This window comes from Myxocyprinus asiaticus, chromosome 40, assembly GCF_019703515.2.
Source record: "Myxocyprinus asiaticus isolate MX2 ecotype Aquarium Trade chromosome 40, UBuf_Myxa_2, whole genome shotgun sequence".
Taxonomy (NCBI): domain Eukaryota; kingdom Metazoa; phylum Chordata; class Actinopteri; order Cypriniformes; family Catostomidae; genus Myxocyprinus; species Myxocyprinus asiaticus.
In genome coordinates this window covers 22,319,875-22,341,969 of record NC_059383.1, presented here as the reverse complement: position 1 = coordinate 22,341,969, position 22,095 = coordinate 22,319,875, and the positions used below count along the sequence as shown (strand labels likewise).

The following is a 22,095-nucleotide window of genomic DNA, read 5'->3' as shown; positions in this document are numbered from 1 at the left end:
TTACAGCACCTTTAACTAAAGATGCAGGAATTATCATAGCTTCCCTCAGCCAGTTTATTCCAGCATATGTTCTACACTTTTCCATTTCCTTTTTAGCCTATCATCTAAACCAAACAAAGCATGGTGCAATATGAAGGGCAAAACAGATGGAGCTTCTCACCCTGCTTTGTGCCTCATGTTGAGAGCAGATGTTTTGGGGTCAGTAAGCTCAAAGGCCATTTCCTGTTGTTGTATCTTAAATTGTGTTTATATATGCCTAAGTGAAACCACCTCATTAGTTGCTTGAGGCCTGATGCTATGCCATGCCTTTGTACTTTTCAGAAGTGCTGTAGAAAAAGACAAGCAGATATTGCCATGGCACTATTGAGTGTCTGCAGGACTTACGGCTGTCGTCAATTTAATACTGTCATTACTAGCCACACATGGTTTGATGTGCACAAATGCCTAGCACTGAATTGGGTTTTGTTTACAACAATAGCTACATAAATCTTACATGATGTCTTCATTTGATTTTAGGCATGGTTGTGTGTAGTGAGTTTTTGGAAGCTTAGGGGTATGTTGGCTAGAACAGCCTGAAATAGATTTAAAATTGCCATTGTGTGCTTGTTTACTGCTGTTTTAGGTACTGTGTTCCAAGGTTGAGTTTATTGGCTAAATAACCCTGTTTGATTTTAGAAAATAACCTGTTTCAATTAGACCTCTGCGGTGGAGTGACTTCAGAGCCGCTTTTCCAGATTTATCAAAGAATTTAAACACATCTAGATCCCTTTTACTTTTTGTAGTAATACAAATTTGATGGAACTAAATGCATAAGTAGTTATAATATTGTACACCATTGATGTATAGAGGCCTGACATCTAGTTGACAGTTAACAGAGCAAACTTATACCTGTTTTTTAAATATAAATAATTTCTGACATGTTTGTTTTCTAAATAATAGGGACCACCTGGAAAGGATGGAAATGAGGTAGATTTTTGTTTTATACTGATTTGCTATCATTTTTATATAATATATAATATATTATATAAATGATTATTATTATTTTTTTAAAGTAATGATCCAAAATTTTAATTACTCATGTAAATATCCTTATTAAACAATGGCCATAATATAATGTCAATTTTTTCCCATAGGGACAAATTGGGCCACCTGGCACGCAGGTAGTATAGTTGATTATTCCATCACATCTCTCTCTCTCTCTATTAACTATACATATACTATAAATGTGGGTCACACAATTAAAATGTAATGTTAAGAACTTACTACTTGTCATTGCACAATATTTGCATCTCAAATCATTATTTCTTAATTTTTGCATTTAAAAGAGAACATACTTAAATTTGTCCTCTTGCCTACTCGTTAAGGGTAAGAATGGAGCCGATGGCATACCTGGACCACAGGGCCCTCCAGGGCCAAAGGTTAGACAAGTGTTCTGCTAAATTTTCACCACCTCCATTATTTTCCTCATTTTTTTTTTACTTGGTCTATAGACCATCAAACTTTCATGCATTGTTTTTGGCATACAGGGAGATCAGGGTGTGCTAGGTCCTGAGGGGAAGAGAGGGACTGATGGATCCCCTGGCACAAAGGTGAGCTTTCTATTGAGACACTGAGAACTGTAATAAATAGATGCATTTGTCCTGTTCATGAAATATAGAGGTCAGTTTACTGATGATGTAAATGCAGAGAATAGTAAAATAATAACAAGGTCCTAATAATGTAATGATAATAAGGTCATTATTGATCCTCTTGCACAGGGTGAAAAGGGAGATGTTGGGTATCCAGGTCCCCAGGTGAAAGACAGTTTACCACCATCTCATTACATAATGCTGCTCTCCTTTACCTTCACAAGTGCTACATATAATTTTTATCTCCATATGTATCTGTCTATCTTCAGGGTTTGCCTGGAGAGAATGGGGCTACTGATTTTACAGAAAGTACTAATCTGGCCTTAAGACTTCAAACTATGCAGGTAAATAAATATAATGGAATCTCTTTTACCCTGTTTACACTTTGTATTATTAGGGCCACATACAGAGGTAGTCAAAAGTGCACAACATTAAAGGACCAACTAGTACTCACCTGTCAGTTATCTAAAGGTTTAAACTTGTGCCGCTTTAAAAGGAAATAGCCGTCCAAACGTAAAATTTGGAAAAGCCAATTTTTGTATGCACAAGACTTCTCCGGTTTGCTTGACGTCAGCATGCAATGACAGATCATGTGAAGCATGCATTCTAAAGTACAGTTAATACAGCTGCTTGACAAAATAAAAATTAGCATTCCTGCTTAAAACATTACATTTGCAGTGAGAATAAAATCTGGAAGTATATCTGGAAGCTACAGTGTGCAGACTTGATTTGTTTTACATTTTTGCACTGTAACAGAAGTAAATAGGGCCTTTAAGACCTCTCTGATACCCTTCAGCACTTAACTTGCTTGCCTTGATTTTTCTTTCATACTTATAGGGGCCTCCAGGCCCTCCAGGACCTCCGGGAGAACAAGGGCCAAAAGTGTGTAATAGATTTATCTTTACATTTTTGGGATACATTTATGCAGACACTCTTATGCAGAGTAACACAAAACATGCTTTAGTTTTCATGCATGAAAACTCTCATTGTTGAAATGGACAGAACAAGTTGCTAAAGCTTTGTGAAAAGTTATTTATCATTAGTTTTATCAAAAGGCAGTTATCATCGGTGAAACATTTTGACATTAGATGCATTGTTTTGAAATAGGGAGAGATGGGCTTACATGGAGCAACAGGCCCTGAAGGAAAGCAGGTAAATACAGTCTGGTTATACTTGCAGTCATGCAGTATTTGAATTGTCTCTTATATGTGAGAGAGACAACCCCAAGTGAACCATTTAAAAAAAGTGTGATGTGTCTCACCCAGGGCCCTAAGGGAGAGAGGGGTGATATAGGAGAGCCTGGAACAGCAGGAGCAAAAGGGGACATTGGGCTGACAGGGCCTGCTGTGAGTATTAAGAAATATGTAATGGATAATGTACAGATCAGATCACCCCGAAAGGGTTTATTTTGTTATAATGACCTACTGACTGTATACTACTCTATTTATTACACAGCTTCTTTCCAAAAAGTTGAATAAATGGGCAGTAAATATTTATTTTCTTGGAAATTATTTTATTATGTTATATTATATTAGAACACAGAGTGATCCAATTGCCATGACACCATCACAACTATGTAGGAAATCAGTTGAATCAGAGTCGAGTGTTCCAGAGAGCCGTGGAATACCAGCATACAACATACAAGTGCTTCCATCAACCTTGAAGGATAATATTAAATGTTGATTTGTCACACCATTTTAGGGGCCAACTGGGCAAAAGGGAGATAAAGGAGACTCTAGGCTTGAGGAGAGTATGGTGAGTTTTACATGCTTTTTTCATTGTCATTATAAAACAAACATTAATTTCCCAGGCATGTGATAATGCAATAATTGTAATTACCTTGAGGATGTAGCTTGGGTGAATTGATCTCTGAGTGAATTGATCTTGATATCACTTTTGCAGGCCCAGATTATCTCTTTGCCTGGCCCTCCAGGGCCTCCTGGGCCACCTGGACCTGCAGTAAGGAACAAAATTTAATACCTCAGCTTTATTCTAATAAGGTCTTTTAAGGAGTCTAAGCAGACTAAATCATGTATTTCCAATTCACTTCTTCCAGGGATATCATGGATTGCCTGGCCCCAAGGTGAGACTGTGGATGCAGTGCTGAGATGCAATTGCTTTAAAAAAAAAAAGAATGACCCTTTTGATGTATTTCATGGGAGGTGAAATGTTAAACATAAATGTGTAATATAACACAGGGAGAGCCTGCTGAAACAGTGAAAGGAGAAAAGGGGGATATTGGAGAGAAAGGTCCACCTGGGCCACGGGTAAGTCTCATACCAACCGAGCAATGCTTCAAAACCAATTCACTGAAACCACATCAAGACTTGTACACAGGGATCTCATGTCCTGGTCTCACAACAGCTAATGTTTAACAATTTAACAATGGGAAAATGCTGTTATGGTCGAGTCTGTTGACTGGACTAATACTATTCTGCTCGTTGTGCTTAGGGTCTTCAAGGTTTTCCAGGGTCTAATGGGTTGGTAGGTCTGCCAGGTGCAAAAGGCGAAAAGGTCAGTGTTTTGCACACCTTAAGATATGACTCTGCTGAAAAGACCAGCATTGTTGGTCACCAGCTTATGTTGTGTTTTGGGTGCTGCTCTCCTAGCAGGTATGCTGGTGTGCTAGTGTCTCCACCAAGCTTTTAAACTTTTTAGCTTAAACAGCTTCATTAGTAAGACCATGCTGGTCAACCAGCTAGGCTTTGGTGGTGAAAAGCATGGCTATGCTGGTCCAACAGCTAGACCAGCACTATCCAGCATGCACCAGCCTAGACCAGCATGGGAACTGAATGCTGGTAATACTGGTCTTTTTAGCAGGGAAGTCTAAAAACAATTTAAAGGCATAATTCACCCAAAAATACATTTACTCACCCCCATGCTGTTCCAACCCCATATCGATGTTGTTTCTTCTCTTACAATGGTTTATCTATATTTATAGGGAAAACAAGGTGAACCAGGACTAGATGTAAGTAATTATTATGCTGTTAGTTTCAATGATTACTATTTGAAGTTGGTTCTTACTGAACATGTCTCTCCTATGTCAGGGATTCCCAGGGTTTCAAGGAGAAAAAGGGGACAGAGGAGATAAAGGGGAGAAGGTTAGGTTCTTCATATTATAAATAACTTCCGTTTGTATGAAAAAGCACTAAAAGTTGTGTCTTCCGCAATCTCAGTTCTTATTCAAAGTAATATTTTCTACACCTCTGTTATACATTTGTCTCTCTCTCTCTCTTTAGGGTGAGAGAGGCACAATGGGAAAGAAAGGCCTGAAAGGACAGAAGGGAGAGCAAGGACCTCCAGGACTTGATCAGCCTTGTCCTGTGGTATGTCATATAAATCATACCACCATCTTCTGCATTATATATGTATTTCTTGGAAAATGTCCAGTGTCACACAGTGGCTGTATCTTCTCAAGAAAGTAAAAAGCACCATATTCTGTGGATTGTTGATGAATGACGTTGAAACTTCCTTTGTAAATGCATTCATATAAAGTATTTTAAAAAGTATGTGGCAAGGTTAGCAGGCATGTGTGTCCATAGAGTTAACTGCAACCGAGATTTGACATGGATGGGTTTCGCTGACAGGGCACCAATGGATGTAGAGAATGTGGTGGGGAGGCAAGGGCTCCATCAGAGGCCCCCTGCCCATTGGTACAGTATTTTATCTTGTGTGCGTGTGCTTACCTGCATCATTTGTTGTTTCCATCCTGGTGCATCAAGTTTCCCTTTACACAACCATGAGATCTGACTCAGATGGCTTGGCATGGATCAGTGCTTCAGAACAATTCTATAACTTTTATCTCTAAGAATTCACAAGTTAGGCCTCAAACACAACTGAATTCCAACCTCAATGAGTTTAAATCAGATCTAAGCCTTGCCCTGTGAGAATAGGTCACAAAACGGTAGCCACCTAGGTTTTGTGATTTTTGTAAGGCTGAGCTGTAGTTACTGTTTTTCACTGAGTTCTTTGAGTAAATGTGACAGCATTGTAAGGGAATGGGTCTATTTTATTTACTCTTGGTATTGTTAGCATGATGTGTGTTTTGGTTAACATTCAGACTTCCTACCAAAAGTGTTTCTCTGTGGCTTGGCAGCTCTGTTCTAAAACGTAATAAGCTGCCCTCGCTAAATACTGCCAACACAGGCAACATCCTTATCATGATGGAGCCTCATAAGTGACTAATTTATAATGCTCTGCATAGGCAGCAACTCAATAGTGCTTAGCATGGGAGATTCAACTTGCAATTGATTAAAATTAAGGCTGTTGTTTAACACATTAATTTAGTGCAATTAATTATATATATATATATATATAAACAATTATTCATGCCCCCTAACTGTGCAAAAATCCTTCCATTGGAGCAATTCAAGTTACAAGTACCAACTACATGTTTTTGCGAGTTGCAGACAGCAGGGGGCAGTGCAATGTCATGGAAATAAAACAAATAATATATTAACTATTAAAGCCATTTTTTTGTATTGTGTTAAACCTGTCCTGGAGGCCCCCCAACACTACACATTTTGGATGTCTCCTTAATCAAACACACCTGATTCAACTCATCAGCTCGTTAGTGGAGACTCAAAGACTTAAATTGGGTGTGTCAAAAAAGGGTGACATCCGAAATGTGCAGTGTTGGGGGGTCTGCAGGACTGGATCGAGAACCACTTAAATCAATGCTTTACTTGTTTGTTAAACAAATGTATTTGAAATATCTGAATTATTATATTTATTAAAATGTATTAATTATTTACTGTAAATATATAAATGTAACTTTTATCATTTATTTTAAATGATCTTCTTGGGATCGGTCCCAGCAAATATTGACACATGATTACTTGTCAAGCAATTAGTATGATTTAAAGTATTATTTGATTTGCAGCTCTAATTAAAATACATAACACAGATATTGGGTAAAATAATCAAATATATAATTACCCTGAGCTATTTTGAAGTCTATACTTTTTAATTTTGAATGAAATATCAAGTATTATTAATCAACATTTCCCTCACTTCATCCAAAATCTTACATTTATTTTTTCACCGAGCATTTCGTTATTGGAATGCCTTCACCACAAAGGAGTAAAATGCCTATGATGCCTTAAAAGACTACCTCGGTAGGCAGCTCACTAGTTTTTGTAACAGAGCAGGTGTGATTCCTTCAATCTCATAATATTTGGTGGTTTGTTGTGTGATCCTTGTCCCACGAGTAGGAGCCGTTGAACATTTAAGTCATTGAGTTTATTCTCTTGTCTGTTTACAGGGGCGAGATGGTCTGCCCATACCTGGATGCTGGCATAAGGTTTGTCATTATATGAAATATATTGAGAGAAATTGTGACTCCTAATAGTTAACCATGATCATTTAATTGTGATGATATTGTGTTTGCAACTGTGACTGCTTCTTGTGTGTGTCTCCTAACACAGTTGTCCTCTTGCTCTCTTGCAGTAATGACTAACCTGGAGCATGGAATTTGTACATATTGATATATATTTTGCCAGTAACATTTTCTTTTTTTCCTCTGAATTTTTAATCATCTCTTATTTAATAAACTGGGTTTGCATACGGGAGCCTCCTGAAAGAAATTATGTGTCTGTATTGCTGCATTAACAAAAGATGGGCTCTACACTGTCACAATAACAAGTATAGAAAGTCCAAAGGCAATCAAGAGAGTATCAGAGATGCTGAGACTTGTACTGATACTGAAAGGAGACGTGAACTGCTTGCGGATGCAGAGAATGCTGCTGCTGCTGCTGTCCTTGAGAGAATGGGTCTTAACCCAAAATAACCCTGAACCATCTAACAGTCTGTCCAATGTGTCTGCAAATGATGACTTCTTCACTGGCTGTTGTCTTACTTTTCTTGGGCACCATTTGAAACAACCAACCCCATCCAATCTTCATTTAATGTTTGTTTATAAGGAGGAGGCTTCAGGGCATGGGGGCAAAGCCAAGAACCCATCTCAGCCCTAAAGGACTCTGAATGGGCTACATGGAGGGAGTATGCTTTGCCAATGGTCAGCTGGATCCCCCAAATTAAAGGGCTCTTCTGTAATACAGGCAGGAAACCAGTATGGGCATTGCTCTGGATTTGTACTGGTGTACATATGGACAAATTTGTACTCAGGAAATGTTGTCAATAGAAAACAGAATAAAATCTTTTGTTCCATTTCTCAAAAAAATACATCTGTGGAGTGGTGAGAAAGTTTTGTATAATAACTAATATCAGGTATATTATCATGAATACAATTTGTTTGTTGTTGTTGAAAGTCCTGGTGTTCATAAGAACGCTCTTAGTGAATAAACTACTTTGATCTTTTATTCATTGCTTTGGTGAGGGTTGGTTTGCTTCCCAAATAAGCATTATATTAAGTTTTTGTAAATTAAATGAATATATTTTATAATTACTATTTACTTCTTTTAAGATTCATTGTGTTAACTCTGTACCATGCATTGTGTATGATATCATACAGTTGTTTCTATTCTACATTCCTTTTGTTTAAAATTTGTAAAAGATGAAAATTTTGAAGTACTGCATTGTTAATTTAAGAAAAAGTAGTAACTGGTTTAGAGATTGGCATTGTTACCAGCATAAAAGTTAAATTTTTTCCATTGTCCTTCGTTCCTCGAAAATGAAATTGAAAGCACTGCAGTATCACAATTCATAATAAAATGACCCATTCGAGTGGCTAAAGCTATCTAAAAAACTAAGAGAGCTACCTGGCTCACTACTGGTCCAGTAAAATAGCTTAACTGTCCAGCAAGAAAAAATCCATCTCTGGGTCAGTTTTTAAACCTTTAAGGTCTCAGTTTTCACCAAATCTGAAAAGCCAATACGATGTTGTTTCGTGTTGTATAACAGGCTCTGTCGCTTTCCCTTTTTGCTTGCAGACACAGTCTTCTCGGTTCGAGATTTCTTTATTCTGAAAACATGTGATTCCCCAGAGGGTTGCCTTTTTGAATGATCCATGGTTAATGTCGCTCATTTGTTGAGGCTACAAGCTTTCAGCTTCAAACTACTAACACACTAATCACCGCCCATATACTGTACATGCGCTGTAATAGCTGGATCTTCTTGGATATGATGTAAAGACGCACGGACGAATGACAGAAGTATGCAATTTCTGCCAAATCCGTCCCGACAGCTCTAAAATATAAATAATTATTATAGGTTAAACGTAGTGAATCAGGGTAAGGCAAAAACATGGTTTGGAAGATGGATTGTTGGTGTACTTGCTCATTTATGAATTTTTTTTTCATTTTTTTTTTTTTTCATTTCTAAAAAAAAAAAAAAAAAAACTTACATAGTGTAGTTTCATAATGAATAAACTACTTTGATCTTTTTTCATTGCTTTGGTGAGGGTTGGTTTGCTTCTCAAATAAGCATTATATTAAGTTTGTGTAAATTAAATGAATATATTTTATGATTACTATTTACTTCTTTTAAGCTATTAAGATTCATTGTGTTAATAACTCTGTACCATGCATTGTGTATGATATCGTACAATTTTGAATAAATTTTACACAGCATAATGTAGATAGTGAGCATCAGATTTGTCTTTGCATTCTTGCACACAACGGCCCCCAAAAATATGTTGTAAATAGAACATTTTGGTGCAGTAGGAGTACACCTATATGGAATGCTGTAGTTGACACTTTTCGAGATTATATAATTGCGACATTTCTAATGTAATTGTAATCTCGATTATTTTTTCGATTAATTATGCATCCCTAACTCCCAGTGTGACAAACAACTCCCAGCAGAGGAGATGTTACATTAATATGGAAAATGGTAACAATGTAATTAAACTGTTTTTATTTTATTTATATTTGTCTTTTTTTTTTTTTTTTTTTTTTTTTCAGTCTTTGGAATTGTGTCTTACTTTAACAGATATGTTAGATATTATTTATGAAAGCTTTGCTCAAAGTAATCCAAGTATACTCTATCATGTGTAGCTACAAGTCAAACCCAAACAACCAAGCAAATTAAAATAACTGTACGAATTCAAAAGTTAAATTGTAAAATTATGGTGTTTAATTGAGTTAATAACACTTTATATTGACAGTGTGTTTATTAGATGGGAGAAAAAAGCTGAGGAGACTTGAGAGTCCAAAAGAGTCGATTCCTCGACTCGGAATCGTCCTAGAATAAGAGTCGACTCTGACACAGGAATCGATTCTTTTGTTCAACTCCGTAACTTTATGAAAGGGACGTTGTGATTGGCTCAAAATAATGAATTGGCGTTCTTAAGAACCAATCACATCCTCTACAAACACCTGTTGGTTGGTGGGACCCACCTCATTCATCATGTGCGTTTGAGTGAGAGATAACGTTCATGTGTGCAAAACAGAGAGAGGGTGTGACAGATTTTTAAACTTTCGGAAGTTCGTGTAGTATTACATCAGTGCAAGGGACAGTGGTTGGAGAAGCTCATGTACCATATTGTAGGTGCCATTTATTTATTTTTTTATGGCTCATTTCATGATTGGAGGACAATTTAGGCATCAACACCTTTATTTGCTAATGTTCTGTTATGTATTAAAGAAACACAGGTAATAAACCATCAAATAATTTGATTCGTCCGGCTCAGGAATCAAAGGTACACTTTTAATGACATGTTTTGTTTATTGTGTGCTATGCTTGCCGCAACCCTGTTACCAATACACTGGAACCTGAAAATTTGTATTTTAAAATATTGTTTGTAATAAATTATTGACCATTAAGTAAAAGAAAGTCATATTCACACTGTATACTCATTTAATTTCGGATAAGACTTGGCTTATATCAATTTGAGCAACTTTTGAAATCTATCTTTCCCAACTTTTCAATAGTCACATGTTTATTTTTTACTAAATTCAGTATTTATTTTCAAATATTTGCTCAAATTCATTATGCATATAATCATTCAAAGTTGTAAAATGGCAATAGGCTAAACCCTTGTGAGCTTAAAAAAAAAAAAAAAAAACATTTAAGGTTATTTTAATAAAAATGATTTGGTAACAAGGTTGAAATTAGAGTAACAGGGTTGCACAAAAGTAACAGGGTTGAATGGATACATTACTTTTGATTGTAGATCATTGCATAAATATGACAAATACATACTCAGGACCACAGGAATGCTGTTTAATAATATTTAATCTTTTTAAAGAAGGATAAACAGGATGAGTAAGAATGTTAAAAACCAATTCAACCCACCCAACAACCTGGCATTAAAATGAATAAGCATGTCAAAATGAACTGATCAGCATATTTGAAAGCTGATGTCATAATGTTGAGATTTCATTTCCGTGGCTGGCCAGAGTATCCCACACCTCTCTTGCGATGGCTATGTGGCGCGAGGTAACATTCTCTGGGGGAGGAATGAGGGTCAGCATATCCTCGAAGGGATACCAATGGAGATCATCCCTCATCAGCCAGAAAAGAATGATTTCTCCCCACTCTGTGCATACATTTCACCTGGCAGTGGGTCTCATTCACCTCCTGGATGATCCCTGGGTAGATGGTATGGTCGTACACCAGGGCACACCATTTCCCCAAAACCTCTGAACTGTGCCACTGCACTTCTTCTGGTGTGTTGTGTATGGGGTCTTCTGTGTGATTATCTCTGGGATTAAAGTTGAAACAGTTTTTTTGGCAGTCACACTCCAGATTCCCTGTTGCAGAGCACATGCAGCGAGAGAATTTTCCTAGGAGAAAGAATGACCACCTGGTGGAGCCTCATTGTGGATGGTACGGCTGGAATGTCAGCTGGCATTTCTTTCACTGCATCCTCCACAGCTTGCTCCTCAATGTAGAACAATTTCACCTTTGATTGAACCTCACTCAGAGCTTGGTAGAGGGACAATGCCATGGGGATATCCACTCCTTGGCTGACAAGTCTGTCAGCCCTCCTCTTCAGTGTGCCACTCACACAATCTGGGGCACCTTTTTTCAACTGATCCTGTAGTTTCTGCAACTCCCTGTGTAATTTTGCTTTGGCAGACCTCCTTTTTCTTCTCCCATGTTCACGCTGCCTAAAAGAAACATATTTACATAAATATATAGTCACTTAACCATTTCACCTGCACAAAAATAGACATTGCCAGCCATGTAATTATATAAACACTTTATTGATTTTTGGACCTTTTACCGTATAGTTTTGCACCAAAGTAATTACCAGAAATATGTACTTTGTGATCTGTGCTGACACTAACTTGCATTGCTCAATAACCTGAACTTCTGTCCTGACCTTGAAGTCTCAGGTTGAGAGCTGACTGAGGATCCTGGCCTGACTGGAGTTCTTGGTCTGACTAGTGATTCAGGGTTGACTGGAGGGGTGTTCAATCCTTTAAGTATCTTTTTCCTGGCATTACTCCTCTTATGAGCCACTCTCCATTTTTTCCTCTGGGCACGCTGCTCTCTCACACTACGTTTTTTTTTTTTTTTTGCCTTTTCTTCTTGCTTGTTTCTACATCTTTCCTCCACTTCTCTTTCTCTTTTTCCAAGTACTGCTGTCTCCTCTGTTCATCAGCATCAGCAGGTCTATCCATGGTGTTGGCAAATGGATGGATGATGCAATCTTCTCTGTGTCATTTGACTTACTGTTTTTTTCTCTTCCTGTGCCAGGCTAAATGGGTTTCGGTAACAGGGTTGCGTGCATGTTGTGGGACACAAGTTCAGTGCATAATTACTATTATTTGAAATTTGTTGACAATTAAACAAATTGTTTTAACAATTGCAAGAGACATATATCAACAAAATTATACCCAAAAAAGTAGATTTAAAACATATTTTAACCGTTATATTTGACATGAAAGTTGGTCATCAAGAAGGTGGGACAAGAGAAAAATGCTATTTTAGGTGGTCCTGGAGAGCTATTTGGTATTTTATATAATATTTTGGAACCACTTTTTCTAAAACTATTTTAACATTTTGTCCCAGGAAATGTATAATTTACACAACACGTGTACATTTTTATATTTTGTGCATGGATTGTTTGAAATTTCATGGGTGGGACAGAAAATGTTCTCCAATTCTGGAATGTCCCTACATTTCCATAATATGCCTTTTAATAGTTACTGAAGTGAATCGAGCAAGAAAATATGTGCGATTTGTTTTTCCATCGGCATGGAAGCCATCTAGACTAAAGTATGCTTCTCCCGTCCCACTAACGTTAGCGTTTGGATTCGGGTAAGAGAAACTGACCAGCAGTTACAGAAAATTTTAAACTTTATCACGGAGCGGCAATCGGACGCAATAAACAGTGGATTGAGCTATATATACGAGTGAAAATTAAATTATGATTTTTCTAATTCCATTGATTGTCAGGCGTTAGAGGAAAACTCATGCCTGACAATCAATTTTGGGGTAAAAATATGTCACCTGGCAAGACACTGCCCATTAATGGCCATCCATGGTGATGACTTCTATATCGTTTCCGTAGTGTAGTGGTTATCACGTTCGCCTCACACGCGAAAGGTCACCGGTTCGAAACCGGGCGGAAACAACTTTTCTTTCATTGGTAACACAGTAAATATTATCTTAATTAATTTGCATTATTTTACATCATAAATACTTTGTTTCAACACTTTTGATCATGTAATAACAATATAACACAATGACATTATAAATATTATAAATTACTTAGAGCTAAGAAACTTACCTTTTTTCACCTAGAACGGCAACAGTGTAAACAGGGAAACTAATAATAATATGATGTTGTACATTTTAAACTTAGCATGGGGCAGAGCCTTTAGTAAAATGGTAAATAGCTATTATCCAAATATTGGTCTTACAGGACCATGGAGATCATTTCTGATGGCTCTAGGAAGCCAAAATCTGTTGAGGTTTAAAACAGTTGAGGTGATGAGAGAGGTGTTTATTTCAACAATGCACAATGACATGCATTAATGAATTAAGAAAACATGCAGAATTTGTACAGTAACACAAAAAAAAAAAAAAAAAAAAAAAAAAATCACATTCATCAACAAAATATTATAGTTTAAGTATCAGTTTGTTTAATAAATCATTGTTTCGAATGATCATTTCACTATACAGGTGCATCTCAATAAATTAGAATGTCGTGGAAAAGTTCATTTATTTCAGTAATTCAACTCAAATTGTGAAACTCGTGTATTAAATAAATTCAATGCACACAGACTGAAGTAGTTTAAGTCTTTGGTTCTTTTAATTGTGATGATTTTGGCTCACATTTAACAAAAACCCACCAATTTACTATCTCAAAAAATTAGAATATGGTGACATGCCAATCAGCTAATCAACTCAAAACACCTGCAAAGGTTTCCTGAGCCTTCAAAATGGTCTCTCAGTTTGGTTCACTAGGCTACACAATCATGGGGAAGACTGCTGATCTGACAGTTGTCCAGAAGACAATCATTGACACCCTTCACAAGGAGGGTAAGCCACAAACATTCATTGCCAAAGAAGCTGGCTGTTCACAGAGTATCCAAGCATGTTAACAGAAAGTTGAGTGGAAGGAAAAAGTGTGGAAGAAAAAGATGCACAACCAACCGAGAGAACCGCAGCCTTATGAGGATTGTCAAGCAAAATCGATTCAAGAATTTGGGTGAACTTCACAAGGAATGGACTGAGGCTGGGGTCAAGGCATCAAGAGCCACCACACACAGACGTGTCAAGGAATTTGGCTACAGTTGTCGTATTCCTCTTGTTAAGCCACTCCTGAACCACAGACAACGTCAGAGGCGTCTTACCTGGGCTAAGGAGAAGAAGAACTGGACTGTTGCCCAGTGGTCCAAAGTCCTCTTTTCAGATGAGACCAAGTTTTGTATTTCATTTGGAAACCAAGGTCCTAGAGTCTGGAGGAAGGGTGGAGAAGCTCATAGCCCAAGTTGCTTGAAGTCCAGTGTTAAGTTTCCACAGTCTGTGATGATTTGGGGTGCAACGTCATCTGCTGGTGTTGGTCCATTGTGTTTTTTGAAAACCAAAGTCACTGCACCCGTTTACCAAGACATTTTGGAGCACTTCATGCTTCCTTCTGCTGACCAGCTTTTTAAAGATGCTGATTTCATTTTCCAGCAGGATTTGGCACCTGCCCACACTGCCAAAAGCACCAAAAGTTGGTTAAATGACCATGGTGTTGGTGTGCTTGACTGGCCAGCAAACTCACCAGACCTGAACCCCATAGAGAATCTATGGGGTATTGTCAAGAGGAAAATGAGAAACAAGAGACCAAATAATGCAGATGAGCTGAAGGCCACTGTCAAAGAAACCTGGGCTTCCATACCACCTCAGCAGTGCCACAAACTGATCACCTCCATGCCACGCCGAATTGAGGCAGTAATTAAAGCAAAAGGAGCCCCTACCAAGTATTGAGTACATATACAGTAAATGAACATACTTTCCAGAAGGCCAACAATTCACTAAAAATGTTTTTTTTATTGGTCTTATGATGTATTCTAATTTTTTGAGATAGTGAATTGGTGGGTTTTTGTTAAATGTGAGCCAAAATCATCACAATTAAAAGAACCAAAGACTTAAAATACTTCAGTCTGTGTGCATTGAATTTATTTAATACACGAGTTTCACAATTTGAGTTGAATTACTGAAATAAATGAACTTTTCCACGACATTCTAATTTATTGAGATGCACCTGTATTTTGTAAGATTATGAATGATGTCTATCTTTCAAAGCAAACAAGTCTACTGTTTATGAAGTTGACAAGCTGAGGAAACATAAGACCACCCATAATTCCCTTCCACATCGTTTCTGTAGTGTAGTGGTTATCATGTTCGCCTAACACTTCCCGCGTTAAGACGCCACCATAACTGTTGTGTCTCCAAGTGTTTTTCTGGGCTGGTGTTGAGAGAAGAATTTGTGTTCTTTTTTAGCAAAGTGCTTTATGTACCTGCTTATGTGCTGTTTTGTGGTTTAGTGCAGAAGCTGTTGGGATCAGTGCAGGCACTCTGTACCATAGCAGCATAATCAGCATCCACCCTTTTAAGAAGATCATTGCTTCCATGGTGCTTTGCCAAGAGATGATCAATGGCATCTCTCATTGGATCTGTCCATCTATAGTGGTCCAACACAAAGACTCGACCACCCGTTTTGATGGGTCCAGTACGAGGTGCACGGGGAGAAGCAGCTATGGGCAGTGGCGGTGTGCTCAGCAGTTCTGTAAGAAATTCACAACATGACCCAAAATTAAACTTCTGTGTCTTTGTGTGCATGTTTGAGACAGTCAGTTTGCACGCTTCAGTGCCTTTATAAATAATTTGATTACCTGCATCCAACAGAAACTCTTCAGACCTTTGTTCCTTCACTGTCACAGTACATGGTGTAGAAGAGTGGTGGAACATCACTGTCTGTGGAGTGGCCTCTAGCACTTTGGCAAGTGTGGTCTCAGCAGAAGATGATGAATCATCTAAACATACCTGAAATACAGATAAAACTTTATTTAAGTGGGAAGAGTGTGTAAAAAAAACTATGTAATACAAATCTTTCCCCATATACCCTTCAAAAAAGCAACACTGTAATGAAGTACCTCAGATGGATGTGAGGGCTTCGTCCCAGATCATGACTCTCCCTGCATCTCCACATATCCAAGGGCTGACTTCTTGCACTTGTGTTTCTCAAAGTCAAGAGGCACTGGACGACAGCCTGGCTCCACATACTGTAGGCCAAACCTCTCACCTGTGTCCCTGCTGGAGGTATGCAAGGCTGGATATTTGGGCTGCCCTGTCACCGTCACACAGGCCCTGTTTAACTCCATCATTAATAAAGGGTTGAACGCTGTAGGTAGGATTACCCCTGGCTGCTTCAGGTCCACCAGCCGCTGATAATTCCAGCATGCCACCCAAGTCATACCCTGTGCCTGGAACAGCTCAGGAGAGACATGATTGCTTGTTACCCATTGAGCCTGGTGGAAATGAAACCCCTCCTGCTGTGAGGTGCCTCTGACAGAGATCCAAATGGGCACAGCAGCTCCATCACCCTTTACATGGTTGAGCTGCAAGGTTCCACCATGTCTGTAGAGGATTCCTCTTCCACCTCAGGGTCACTCAGGCAACCTCTAAGACTGTGCACATGCTGAACCCTCCACACCTTTAACATGGATGGTTTAAAAAGTGGGACAATTTTGGGAACCTTTGCAAGATGGAAATGTTGAAGCACTTCTTCAACTCTTTGCTCCCTGGGATGTGGCACTTTTGTCCTGCAGTGCTCTCTGATGTGCTGTTTGGTGGGATTAGCAGGTACAATACCACTGAATTTGTAGGCCTCCTTCAGTTTTTCCAGGACACTTTGATCCACAACAGTGAAGGCAGCAGAGAGGAACTGACAGAAGGAGCTATACAGAGAGTGATGCTCTGATACACACTCCCTGTGAACCACCGCATACAGTGAAACACCCAGGACAGGATCATCCTGTTCTCATTTATCACAGCATAGGATAACATTGTGCCAGATGAGTGTGTCACTTTTCGGGCAAATTAACGTGTATGATTTGACCTGAACACCTGTCCAAAATGCCTTGTAGGAGCTGAGTGAGAGCTGCTTCCTGCTGCTGATATTCTTGAAGGCACTCCACTAGATAATGCGCAGTCACAGAGACCCCATGCCACCCATCTGTGTCCTCGTAGCCCCTAAATGGTGCTAGTGTGTCATCTTTCCTCGGGGCCCAAGTGAAAGTCCTCTGTCCATTTAGGCCTACTTCAGCATCTTTGATGTTCTGAATGCTGAGAAGATAGGCCAGGTGGGCTCTTTCATAATTGAGATGAAACACCTCAGACAGCTGGTTGGCCATATCATTGGGTGATTTCCCAGAGTGCCTCAGTTCATCCATCACCGTTTTACAGATTGCCTTCTAATGGGTAAGGAAGGATGGCAAAATGTTACTGAATCGCTGTGGTAGCATGTCCAGCCACTGAGGTTTATCAGCAAAGCAGTATTTTTTGCATGCTTTACAGCATAGATGAGAAGCAAGGATGTAATATTGCCCACTAATACCAAGAATCACTCTTCCCACACCAGAGGAGAAAACATGAGGACTTGGACAGCTGTAAAGACAAGGCAGGATGTAATTGTTTCTAAGCCTTTCCAATTAACTGTGCACTGGTTTCAGATGAAAAAGGGATGGAGCTGAAAGTATTTTGGTGATGGCAGGCCTGTGTTTGTTTCTATAAGCTCAGGCTGAGGTGGATAACGCCACAAGGAGACCATATTCATGAGGTGTCTTACTGGTCGTGATCCTGGCCAGAGCCCCATGGATTCCATCTCTGATTTCATCAAAATTTTTTGATGGAGGGAGCAGTTCCAGCGGCCAATATCTTGAATGTAGCTGGGCACAGGTGCCTCTGTGTGTGTGGAGGGTACTGGTGAAGATGCAGTAGGTACTGACGGTGCAGCTAGTGGTGGTGCCATGGGTACTGATTGCACATCTGGTGGTGGTAAAGTGAACAGTTGTACAAAGGCTTTACGCAGTGAGGAAGGCCTAGGCATAGGAGCTGCTGGTATGTGAGACTGGGGAGATTGTGGCAAAACTGCATGGAACAAAGCAAATCAAGTTTTAAAAAAAATAAAGAAAACATGTAATGTATATGAGTAGTCTTTACTGCCTTGTCTATTTAGCTCAGTTAGAACTTTTAGAACTAGTTTATTTTTATTTTATTTTTTTATTTAAAGATTAAATTAACTAAAGTTGTAGTAATACTGTTCAACTTCACTCATTTGTTTAAGATGTGCAAACCATTTAAACACTTAGTTATCATAAACTGATCCTCTTACCTGTCGAATTTTTACAGTTTTATATAACAGGTAAAGCAAAAAACTTTCAAACAAACAAGCCACACACAACAACATTTATACAATTCATGAAGTGCACTCACCCTCATCACCGGTACGTTCAACCCTTAAGATTGGTTAGTAGAACAAAAGAACGTATTTTTAGAACAGGAAAGAACACTGCCATTTTTTTTAATTAAAAATGATCAATGGAGGATAATTTTGTGGGTAATAAAATAAGCCTCCAAAACTGATGTGGACTGTAACCTCTTGCTGTAGACATGTCTGCACATCCAGTAGCCGCAGGAGCACCTGAGGAAATGGTAAATAGCTATTATCCAAATATTGGTCTTACTGGACCATGGAGATAATTTCTAATGGCTCTAGGAAGCGAAAATCTGTAGAGGTTTAAAACAGTTGAGGTGATGAGAGAGGTGTTTATTTCAACAATGCACAATGACATGCATTAATGAATTAAGAAAACATGCCGAATTTGTACAGTAACAAAAAAATATCTACAACAAAAAAAACACATTCATCAACATAATATTATAGTTTAAGTATCAGTTTGTTTAATAAATCATTGTTTCGAAGAATAATTTCTCTATATTTTGTAAGATTATGAACGCTGTCTATCTTTGAAAGCGAGTCTGTTTCCGATGCTTTCACATCGTTTCCGTAGTGTAGTGGTTATCACGTTCGCCTAACACGCGAAAGGTCCCCGGTTCGAAACCGGGCGGAAACAAGTATTTATATTTTAATGTTTAACAGCATATTAACGTAACTGAAAAAGTAGAATAAAATAACGTTAGACTAACAAATTAATCTGTTAACAAAAATAAATTCGTAGTTTCTCTATAAAACAACAACAAACAAGCAACACACGAATGCATTCACGGTACAGTGAATTCATGGTACACTAACTCTACACACACGAGGACTTTTATACTGAAATCAGCGCTGCGGCTGGAGGAACAGGAAAATAACATTCCTGCACAAATGCTTCACACTTCCGCTGCATATATAAACAAAAATGCCTGGCTCTAACTACGGGGATGATCGGGTCGGTTTTAGCTACAGTAAATGGAAAAAGTGCATATGTCTTATTTAATGCAACATCTGAATATATGTTTCATCTTTCAGGACTTCAGTTGCAAACTCATAAAACAGTTGGTCACTTCAAATCTGACTGTCTTAATGTTTTGCAAAAAGGTTTAGTTTAGTCTAAAAATACAATTATAAATTTAAAACAATTATCCTGAAAAAAGGTCAAATTTAGCAAGTTTAAATCAGCTTGGAAGTCTTCTTGGGCTATTAGCCTGACAGCTTTCAATTTTTTTTTTATTATTTTTTTTTTTTTTTGAGAAACCGTTTTCATTCTGTTGTTAACCTACTTCAGTTGTCCTCTTGTAAAGTGTCTAAATGTTTTGTCATTCATCTGATATCTGCACTTACATATATGTTGGTTTATAATACTGCCGTTACTCTTAAGCTCAGAAAGAATTTTCCCAGATAAAACCCCAATAGGGGTAAAATCTTTCTGCCACCGCCAACGGCAGCTCTCACTATTTACCTGCGCCTCCCTCTCGACCCGTCAGCATCACAGACAGCTCCAACTCGCACCGTCACCATTACTTGCGCCTCTCTTACTATCTTTAGTCCTGTTTTAAATATTTGTTAAGGGCTTATACATTTCTTAATCTTTAAACAAGTGTTCTCTTTGTCTTTTAAAGGATTAAAAGTTCCAGTCCAAAATGGTTCGGATGACTACTGATATCTGCCTTGTAGCAGCATAGATCATCTGACAGGCGTCATCTATACAAGTTAAACTGGACTATTTGCCAGCAAATTATACAATCCTCCTATTGATGCAGCTCACTCATTTGATTGGCTATTGATAGTTGGCATGTTCTCTTTTCACTTAAATTCAATATTTTGTTTTTATACATTTTTTTTCTAGAAAATTCACAAGAGAATATTTTTTAAGGAGATTTATTAAAGCAAGTGATGGTGACATACAGCAAAACTAGTAAGCATATTAATTTCTACATATATTACTTTTTGTGTTATTATTAGGGGAGATCAGTACAGCATCTTATAGACAAATAAAACAGGCTAAATAAATAGGGGTGGAGTGGCACACAAAAAAACATGTCAGTGCTTTTGCAAACAAATATGTTTAATGTTTTATATGCTGTAATACACAATGACTGAGGTAAAAAAAAAAAAAAAAAGATTTTTTAGATTTTGATGTTAAAATATTATATTATGTTATATTAATGTTTAGAGGATTGTACATGGGTATCCTGTTACTAGATAGACTAGCATTTTTATTTTATTTATTTATTTATTATTATTATTATTATTGTTTTTGTATTGTTGTACACTGGAAGCTCCTGTCACCAAGACAAATTCCTTGTATGTGTAAGCATACTTGGCAGTAAAGCTGATTCTGATTCTGATATGTCATGGGATGAATACAGCCATACACCATATCAATAAGCCAAAAGCAAAAATACTTTTTCTAAACAAAACATTATTGGGAGTACAGAGAGAAAAGGGGAAAAAAAATCACACACAGCCTGTAAACTACAACAATTTATAGCGGTTACCTTGGTTCATCGGCAACAGGGGTTGGTTGCCACATAGTAATTTTCAGGTAATTTGATAACTATATGTTATATTGATGATTTGTAAACCTGCTTGAGCAATAGTAGTTGGTCAGCATTTTTTATGGAGAGAGTGGGATTGGGATTGGTTGCCTTATTTATTTTGTGGTTGTTTGGCACATCAGTATTTCGGCTGAATTGGCTAGCACATCAGATAAAAAAATAATACATAATTCATTACCATCATGGAGTATTTACGTATAAACAATATATCTAAACAGACTCACGCATACTGTATACACACACATGCCTTGAACATATACAGTATATAATGTATGTATGTATATATTTAAACCATTATTAATGTGTGTTATTTGGCATATTGCACACATGATAACAATTTAAAACACATCTTTTATTTATGGTTTTCATTTCATACATTTCATGTTTATAAATAATGGTTAACACAGTATTTATTCAAGTAGATGAATTTGCATTATTTTAGTGATATGGGGCTCTATTTTAAGAGTGCTAGCGATAAGCTCAACGCAATACCATAAGCCATACAGCAAAGTCAAAATTTTGCACGCAACGCGCAAATATCCTGGATGAAGGTAGCATGCTGTATGTATGCTGCATGTAGCTCGAAACATCACGTTTGCTTATGTGGTGAGCTCATTATTTATTTACACTGTTAAAAATTTACATACACTTCAACTTAAAAAAATTAAGTTTAACTGCTGCCTTAAAGTTTTAAGTTAAATCAACATAGCTTTACAAGTTATTTTACAAATAATATTTACAAAAAATAAATTGCATTATTTTACATTTAGTCTTAAAAACAGTCTAAATGTAAAATATTGAATAGGGAAAATGTATAATGAGTTTAAATAACTTAAATCCACATTGATTTAACTTAAAACTTCAAGGCATCGGTTAAACTTAAGTTAAAGTAGATGTATTTTTTTATAGTGTAGGAGCAACAGTGTGCCGACTTTGTTGTGAGTTTTTATGGGTAAACATTTTTGGGTCGTGCACCTGGATTCAAACATTGTTTGGATGTGCATGCTTTCTCGATTTTTGATTCTGGATGAAGGCAGCACATTCATAAGTCACTAGT

General features: G+C 37.6%; 2 protein-coding genes and 2 non-coding genes across 4 annotated transcripts in view; 3 read left to right on the top strand and 1 right to left on the bottom strand.

Annotated features, from left to right (window-relative positions):
• The window catches only part of LOC127431126 (collagen alpha-1(XXIII) chain), a 154,751-nt gene extending 145,457 nt beyond the window's left edge, over positions 1–9,294 (top strand). The window contains exons 12-30 of the mRNA XM_051681399.1: positions 940–966; positions 1,134–1,160; positions 1,365–1,418; positions 1,527–1,589; positions 1,758–1,793; positions 1,898–1,972; positions 2,466–2,510; positions 2,736–2,780; positions 2,894–2,974; positions 3,330–3,383; positions 3,531–3,587; positions 3,685–3,711; positions 3,827–3,895; positions 4,080–4,142; positions 4,570–4,596; positions 4,676–4,729; positions 4,868–4,954; positions 6,892–6,930; positions 7,550–9,294. Coding sequence (XP_051537359.1) covers positions 940–966; positions 1,134–1,160; positions 1,365–1,418; positions 1,527–1,589; positions 1,758–1,793; positions 1,898–1,972; positions 2,466–2,510; positions 2,736–2,780; positions 2,894–2,974; positions 3,330–3,383; positions 3,531–3,587; positions 3,685–3,711; positions 3,827–3,895; positions 4,080–4,142; positions 4,570–4,596; positions 4,676–4,729; positions 4,868–4,954; positions 6,892–6,930; positions 7,550–7,600 — 981 coding nt within the window. The 3' untranslated portion in view covers positions 7,601–9,294. The remainder of the gene's footprint in view (positions 1–939; positions 967–1,133; positions 1,161–1,364; positions 1,419–1,526; positions 1,590–1,757; positions 1,794–1,897; positions 1,973–2,465; positions 2,511–2,735; positions 2,781–2,893; positions 2,975–3,329; positions 3,384–3,530; positions 3,588–3,684; positions 3,712–3,826; positions 3,896–4,079; positions 4,143–4,569; positions 4,597–4,675; positions 4,730–4,867; positions 4,955–6,891; positions 6,931–7,549) is intronic.
• A 1,385-nt stretch (positions 9,295–10,679) lies between these two features.
• On the bottom strand, positions 10,680–13,008 carry LOC127430905 (uncharacterized). Its single transcript, XM_051681047.1, has 3 exons — positions 12,990–13,008; positions 11,857–12,127; positions 10,680–11,641 (listed from the first exon to the last, which is right to left on the bottom strand). Exons 1-3 carry the CDS (start codon positions 13,006–13,008, stop codon positions 11,266–11,268), a joined length of 666 nt encoding a protein of 221 aa, XP_051537007.1. The 3' UTR covers positions 10,680–11,265.
• Positions 13,009–13,040: 32 nt separating this feature from the next.
• On the top strand, positions 13,041–13,113 carry trnav-cac (transfer RNA valine (anticodon CAC)). The gene has a single exon. It is a non-coding gene; the product is annotated as a tRNA-Val (tRNA).
• Positions 13,114–19,038: 5,925 nt separating this feature from the next.
• On the top strand, positions 19,039–19,111 carry trnav-aac (transfer RNA valine (anticodon AAC)). The gene has a single exon. It is a non-coding gene; the product is annotated as a tRNA-Val (tRNA).
• The last annotated feature ends 2,984 nt before the right edge of the window (positions 19,112–22,095 follow it).

Excerpts from the sequence above, each read along its gene's own strand:
- LOC127430905 (XM_051681047.1), bottom strand. Across the intron at positions 11,642-11,856 it reads TCTCAACCTGAGACTTCAAG|GCAGCGTGAACATGGGAGAA; the intron begins GTCAGGACAGAA and ends TGTTTCTTTTAG.